A 7,617-nucleotide genomic window follows, 5' to 3' on the forward strand; every position below is an offset into this window, starting at 1 on the left:
CTAGTAAAATATGTTTACCAATTCAATACATTGGGTAAGGATCACACATGAATTCGTTGTTTCATTTAAGAGCTCTATGTATATACATATATGTATGTATGTATATATAAAATAAAGATTGTAATATAAAATATATTATCTTGTAGTATATTAAAATCTGTATTTATATATATATACACACACATAACGCTGATTTGGTCTAGGTTCCAGGACCTTAATAAATTCCAAGAAAGTTATTAAACCATGTATATTGAAAGTCTGGAAAAATTAATTCTCAGTAAATTTGCGAAGCTCTCAGCTCCCTATTTAGAAGCTCTCATCTCCCTATTTAGAAAATGTCACCCGTTAAGTTGACAGCTACAAGACAACAAACAAAAGAAAGCAGAATGTGAACGTAGAAGTTGATAACGGTGTGATGTGGCAGACTGTGACACATGAATCTTCAACTACGTGTCATACATTTAGTGGCTTATGATGTATTAGTTGGCACCACTACAAGAAAATAGGCAATAGATGACAAACAATTTATAACAAATTCAGCTTATATTATAATAATATAACATACTCGTGATATAATTTTTAATCTATCATAAATTAATGATGATTTTCTGACAATATTATTTTCTATCATATATTTATGATATAATTATTGTTTATCACAAATTTATAATAGAATCGCGATAAAAAATTTCTCAATCAAGAAATTATGATAAAAGTCTTGATTCCTCTTACACCCAAACACAACACTCTCTCACGACCAAACCCTATAAATCAACCTTGCGCTCAATCGATCGACCAAAACACCATCCTTTCGCCGCCATTCAAGTATATTGTAACTATGCCAGTAATGTTGTTTAAAAATTATAGCCCGTTGCTGTCGGCACCATTTTGGTATTGGTATTGAAACCCTAGAACTAAACTCTCACCTTCTCAATTGATGGAAGAATGCCACCATTCTGCCCCCATTTAAACCATTTATTCTCGATTACACTCTCGTTTTGCATTGTTTCTTAGTCTCTTTGTCCTTTCAGCGTCACCATCACTCTCGTTTCACTTCGTGAAGGTAAATGCTTACAATGTTTTTTTCAATTTGTCCTTTGATTTTGGGTGTAGAATCGATTAGGTTTTGTAATATGAATGAGTTTGCTGAATAAATTCATTGGGTTTGACTTGCATGAAATGGTGACAAATTTTCCTTTGTAAATCTGACATAGTGATGAAGAAATCGATGAAAACTTATTGAATAGAAGTGGGTTTGAATTTTTTTTTCAGATTTTGACCCACATTTAATCAAAGCGAAATTAGGTGCTATTATTTTCAATTTTTACCCTTGTAATTTGGAATCGTTTCAGACTGTACCTCTATTAAATGTCGTAACACATTTTAATTTAGATTATTTTGTAGCAAGACCGGTGACAGCGACTGTTTTCTTACTGTAGGATTGTACTCAGTATATGAACTTTGAACAGAGCATTGCATATATTGAAGATTACATGGAAACACATGGTCCTTTTGATGATTTGTTGGGCTTCTCTCAGGTGGGCACCTGAGAACTTGAACTATTTTTGGTTTTATTTTCTTCGAGTTTATTGCTACTTGCAGCAATTGTGTTCAGTTTCTAATTTGACCAATGAGATTTTAGGGAGCATTTATAGCAGCTGCTTCACCGGGAATGCAAGCAGAGGTAATTAAAATGTCAATTATTATTGTTGCTTAATTTTATCCCGTTCCTAATTTTGAGGAGGAGAACGAGATTTGATGATTTTTTATTTTATTTAATTTTTTTTATCACTAATGCGTTCAATTTCTGAAACTGTAGGGAGTGGCTTTTACAAAAGTGCCAAAGATAAAGTTTGTGATATTAATAGTTGGGGCTAAATTCCTAGGATTCGAGTTCAGGCAGCCTAAGCTTGTGGTTAATGCATTTTCATCCCCAGTTCAGTGCCCATCTCTTCATATTATAGGTCAGCACAAGATTCAAAAACTCTGCATAATTTCTATTGTTTACAAGCTTCCAAGGAAAGAATACAAAATTAAGCATATGGCATCAATCATTAATCTTGAAGCTTAATGGATTTTTTCATTTTTCAAGGCATTGTCACATTTCAATTTTCAAGGTCACATGTTCCTGTTACATGTCCGGGAAAATTTGTAACGAACCATTACATGATTGTGTTTTCAGTGCTGTAACACATTTTAATTTAAATTATTTTCAAAATAATCTAAATTAAAATGTGTAACGCAGCATTTCCGCATCTTCTGTCGAAAATGACGGAGGTCAGTTTCATTTGTTCAGTTTTGTTTTCTGTTTGATTTTTGTCTCAATAGTAACTTTTAATGTCCCAAGTTGCTGATTTTTTGGTGCTTGTAGTGCCTGAAAGAGTTAGAGTGGCAGTGAGATTGTGGCCCCGAAATGCAGAAGAGACCGTAGCAGATGTCGATTTTGCTGATTGTATCGAGCTGCAGACAGAGGTAGTCTCATTCTCGTTTTAATTATTGAGTTTATGTGTGATTGTTAAAATTTCACTTTGATTCTTATATATGGTGTTTTTGAGCTCTGTGCTAGGTTATAGGCTGCCATTAATCATTTTGGGTTTTTGCTCTACCTCAGCTTAAGAGGTTGAAACTTCGAAAGAACAATTGGAACTCAGACACTTATGAATTCGATGAGGTTTTTACTGAATTTGTATCACAGAAGTGTGTTTATGAAGTCATTGCCAAGCCTGTTGTGGAGGTCTGTTATAGTCGGTATAGTTGTCAATATTTTAACACCATTTTTCAATCCAGCAATATATGCTTCATTAAGTTTTTTTGTAGACACGACATTATTTTTTTAGCTTCAAAATCGTAGCAATATTCCTTTTAGGATATATCATGCCTTGTGTAGCAATCTCTAAAGCGAAATTTGCTACAGGGCTTTCAAATTTCACTATAAGCCACCAATTTTAAATATTTGTTCTTTAATGGGTTTAGCAGCAGCAACAGCAGTGGCAAAGGCCATGGCGGAGGGGGAAAATCAAGTGGCCAATTTCCTTATTGGTTTAAGCGTGAAGATGGGAAATTGTTGCTAGTAAATGAGGTGCAAGCGGATGTTGTGGTAGTAGCAGATGGTACAGGGAACTTTACTAAGATAATGGATGCCGTGTTGGCAGCAGAGGATTATAGTATGAAAAGATTCGTGATTTACATCAAGAGGGGTGTGTATAAAGATAGCTCTGTTTTAATTTTGTTTTTATTTTATAATGGTTGTTGTTATGGATTGTAGTGTAAATGTCATGCATTTGATAGCATTGGGTATTTTAATTGATTTTGTATAGATTTATTTGCTAGTTTGGTTTTGAATGTTGCTGGCTATGTGGATGGAATTAGAGTGCTATTGGAAGATGGTGGGTTGCTGGGTATGGGTTGGAGTGTTGCTGAGTGTCTGCATTGGAGTGTTGGAGTGTGGCTGTTGGAGTATTCCCACTGGAAGAGGGCATTACTGCTGGAAGTCAAGCTTAAAGTCTTGCTATTGGAATATTTCCATTAATTTTTAGAAGTTTTGTTGGGTAACTTGGCTTGGTTTCTGGGGTTATAACTTAACTGTGTTGTTTTATATTTGAGATTTTTTTTTAATTTAAGATGTTTTATTATGTATTCATGGTGATTACATTGGATACTTGATTGACACTAAAAAGTGTACATTTAATAAGGATAAAATTATTAGTTTTTTCACTTATTGTGTCGATTAATACGCCTCCTGACCATCACACAATTCAATATGTATATATAATATAAAAATAAAATAAAATATTAATATTAATAAAATAAAAGAAAAGAAGATGATTCCCTTGCCTATAAAAGGCAAGGGATGCAAGTGAATGAGAGGGGAGAGATTGAGAAGCTGAAGTCGAGAGAGAGAGTTGTAGCCAAGAGAGAACTGAAGAATTTCTGTCTTTCTTTTCTTTTCTTTTCTTGTTTCCTTTTGTATCAATTTTTCTTGTAACATATTTCAAAAGTTTATCAAATAAAAAGAGTTTTATGTTTTCTTTTAATATGAGTGGCTAATTTTACTAAGATGAGGTGAAAGGTGAAGCTCAATGTTTTAAACTATTAAATTTATTATTTTCTCAAATGAGTTTTTTCAGTTTATTTTATTCTTTTCTAGTTATTTTTATGTCATATTAATTTATATTTTTTTTTGGATCTATATGGTATTTTGATATAATGTGGACACATTAATATAGTGTGGCACTTTAGGTACTTTATTCTATATTTATCCACACACATAAAATTAAATTATATAATAATTAACTGGTATAAGTGAGGGCAAAATATAAATGAGAGAGTATTAAAATTATAGTTTGAATACAGAGAGTGGATCTCGAACCTTAGCATATTTTTAAATTGATTTCAAATAATTTCTTTTCCCCACAATTAATTTTTTTAGTTTTAAATTGACTACTGGATTTAAAATTCCTTGTGGTTCGATCCTGGACTCACCGGGTTATATTATAACTAGACACTCTTATATTTGAGAGTAGTACATTTTTTAGTCGTGTCAATACTATATGTATCTCTTTTGAATTTGTTGGATTGAATAGATTTTAATTAATATTATTTGTTTTTAGTTTTTGTTCCCATATTCATTTTATCAATTAATTAAATCTATAAACATGAATTAGTCAATAAATTATAATTATAACATAGTGTTTTTAAAAAATATAACTCTATGACGGAAAATAGCCATCATAAAGTCTGTCACAAAAAATTTTCTGCCAAAATTTTAGATGTATATTAACAAATGATAATTGAACTTCCCACCAAAAATTTTAAATATTTGTTCTTTAATGGGTTTAGCAGTGGCAAAGGTCGTGGCGGAGGGGGAAAATCAAGTGGCCAATTTCGTTATTGGTTTAAGCGTGAAGATCGGAAATTGTTGCTAGTAAATGAGGTGCAAGCTGATGTTGTGGTAGCAGCAGATGGTGCAGTGAACTTTACTAAGATAATGGATGTCGTGTTGGCAGCAGAGGATTATAGTATGAAAAGATTCGTGATTTACATCAAGAGGGGTGTGTATAAAGGTAGCTCTGTTTTAATTTTTTTTTTTATAATGGTTGTTGTTAAGGATTGTAGTGTAGATGTTATGCATTTGATAACATTAGGTATTTTGATTGATTTTGTATAGATTTATTTGCTAGTTTGGTTTGGAATGTTACTGGGTATGTGGCTGGAATTAGAGTGCTATTGGAAGATGGTGGGTTGCTGGGTATGGGTTGGAGCGTTGCTGAGTGTCTGCATTGGAGTGTTGGAGTGTGGCTGTTGGAGTATTCCCACTGGAAGAGGGCATTACTGCTGGAAGTCAAGCTTAAAGTCTTGCTATTGGAATATTTCCATTAATTTTTAGAAGTTTTGTTGGGTAACTTGGCTTGGTTTCTGGGGTTATAACTTAACTGTGTTGTTTTATATTTGAGATTTTTTTTTAATTTAAGATGTTTTATTATGTATTCATGGTGATTACATTGGATACTTGATTGACACTAAAAAGTGTACATTTAATAAGGATAAAATTATTAGTTTTTTCACTTATTGTGTCGATTAATACGCTTCCTGACCATCACACAATTCAATATGTATATATAATATAAAAATAAAATAAAATATTAATATTAATAAAATAAAAGAAAAGAAGATGATTCCCTTGCCTATAAAAGGCAAGGGATGCAAGCGAATGAGAGGGGAGAGATTGAGAAGCTGAAGTCGAGAGAGAGAGTTGTAGCCAAGAGGGAACTGCAGAATTTCTGTCTTTCTTTTCTTTTCTTTTCTTGTTTCCTTTTGTATCAATTTTTCTTGTAACATATTTCAAAAGTTTATCAAATAAAAAGAGTTTTATGTTTTCTTTTAATATGAGTGGCTAATTTTACTAAGATGAGGTGAAAGGTGAATCTCAATGTTTTAAACTATTAAATTTATTATTTTCTCAAATGAGTTTTTTCAGTTTATTTTATTCTTTTCTAGTTATTTTTATGTCATATTAATTTATATTTTTTTTTGGATCTATATAGTATTTTGATATAATGTGGACACATTAATATAGTGTGGCACTTTAGGTACTTTATTCTATATTTATCCACACACATAAAATTAAATTATATAATAATTAACTGGTATAAGTGAGGGCAAAATATAAATGAGAGAGTATTAAAATTATAGTTTGAATACAGAGAGTGGATCTCGAACCTTAGCATATTTTTAAATTGATTTCAAATAATTTCTTTTCCCCACAATTAATTTTTTTAGTTTTAAATTGACTACTGGATTTAAAATTCCTTGTGGTTCGATCTTGGACTCACCGGGTTATATTATAACTAGACACTCTTATATTTGAGAGTAGTACATTTTTTAGTCGTGTCAATACTATATGTATCTCTTTTGAATTTGTTGGATTGAATAGATTTTAATTAATATTATTTGTTTTTAGTTTTTGTTCCCATATTCATTTTATCAATTAATTAAATCTATAAACATGAATTAGTTAATAAATTATAATTATAACATAATGTTTTTAAAAAATATAACTCTATGACGGAAAATAGCCATCATAAAGTCTGTCACAAAAAATTTTCTGCCAAAATTTTAGATGTATATTAACAAATGATAATTGAACTTCCCACCAAAATTTTTAAATATTTGTTCTTTAATGGGTTTAGTAGTGGCAAAGGTCGTGGCGGAGGGGGAAAATCAAGTGGCCAATTTCGTTATTGGTTTAAGCGTGAAGATCGGAAATTGTTGCTAGTAAATGAGGTGCAAGCTGATGTTGTGGTAGCAGCAGATGGTACAGTGAACTTTACTAAGATAATGGATGTCGTGTTGGCAGCAGAGGATTATAGTATGAAAAGATTCGTGATTTACATCAAGAGGGGTGTGTATAAAGGTAGCTCTGTTTTAATTTTTTTTTTTTATAATGGTTGTTGTTAAGGATTGTAGTGTAGATGTTATGCATTTGATAACATTAGGTATTTTGATTGATTTTGTATAGATTTATTTGCTAGTTTGGTTTGGAATGTTGCTGGGTATGTGGCTGGAATTCGAGTGCTATTGGAAGATGGTGGGTTGCTGGGTATGGGTTGGAGTGTTGCTGAGTGTCTGCATTGGAGTAGTGGAGTGTGGCTGTTGGAGTATTCCCACTGGAAGAGGGCATTACTGCTGGAAGTCAAGCTTAAAGTCTTGCTATTGGAATATTTCCATTAATTTTTAGAAGTTTTGTTGGGTAACTTGGCTTGGTTTTTGGGGTTATAACTTAACTGTGTTGTTTTATATTTGAGATTTTTTTTTTAATTTAAGATGTTTTATTATGTATTTATGGTGATTACATTAGATACTTGATTGACACTAAAAGGTGTACATTTAATAAGAATAAAATTATTAGTTTTTTTCACTTATTGTGTCGATTAATAAACCTCCTGACCATCACCCAATTCAATATGTATATATAATATTAAAATAAAATAAAATATTAATATTAATAAAATAAAAGAAAAGAAGATGATTCCCTTGCCTATAAAAGGCAAGGGATGCACGCGAATGAGAGGGGAGAGATTGAGATGCTTAAGCCGAGAGAGAGAGTTGTAGTCAAGA

At 31.7% G+C, this 7,617-nt stretch overlaps 1 protein-coding gene across 14 annotated transcripts; it reads left to right on the top strand.

Moving 5' to 3' along the window:
- Positions 1-679: 679 nt before the first annotated feature.
- LOC102613339 (probable pectinesterase/pectinesterase inhibitor 44) lies at positions 680-7,365 on the top strand. Of its 14 annotated transcripts, none has more exons than XM_052443513.1 (8): positions 689-1,063; positions 1,440-1,538; positions 1,643-1,684; positions 1,820-1,964; positions 2,372-2,472; positions 2,612-2,734; positions 2,974-3,197; positions 5,168-5,564. In XM_052443513.1, exons 2-7 carry the CDS (start codon positions 1,455-1,457, stop codon positions 3,043-3,045), a joined length of 567 nt encoding a protein of 188 aa, XP_052299473.1. In that variant the 5' UTR covers positions 689-1,063; positions 1,440-1,454; the 3' UTR covers positions 3,046-3,197; positions 5,168-5,564. The 14 variants fall into 14 exon arrangements, with proteins under 14 accessions (XP_052299481.1, XP_052299476.1, XP_052299475.1 ...); XM_052443514.1 differs by having other exon boundaries at positions 2,977-3,197; XM_052443512.1 differs by lacking the exon at positions 5,168-5,564 and adding an exon at positions 7,019-7,361 and having other exon boundaries at positions 2,612-3,197.
- The last annotated feature ends 252 nt before the right edge of the window (positions 7,366-7,617 follow it).

The sequence above is a fragment of the Citrus sinensis genome, chromosome 6 (genome assembly GCF_022201045.2).
Source record: "Citrus sinensis cultivar Valencia sweet orange chromosome 6, DVS_A1.0, whole genome shotgun sequence".
Lineage (NCBI taxonomy): Eukaryota > Viridiplantae > Streptophyta > Magnoliopsida > Sapindales > Rutaceae > Citrus > Citrus sinensis.

Bases quoted from the DNA above. Each gene is read 5' to 3' on its own strand.
- LOC102613339 (XM_052443512.1), top strand. From the start codon at position 1,455: ATGAACTTTGAACAGAGCATTGCATATATTGAAGATTACATGGAAACA. The intron at 1,539-1,642 runs GTGGGCACCTGA...ATGAGATTTTAG, and splicing joins ATTTGTTGGGCTTCTCTCAG to GGAGCATTTATAGCAGCTGC. The intron at 2,473-2,611 runs GTAGTCTCATTC...GCTCTACCTCAG, and splicing joins GTATCGAGCTGCAGACAGAG to CTTAAGAGGTTGAAACTTCG.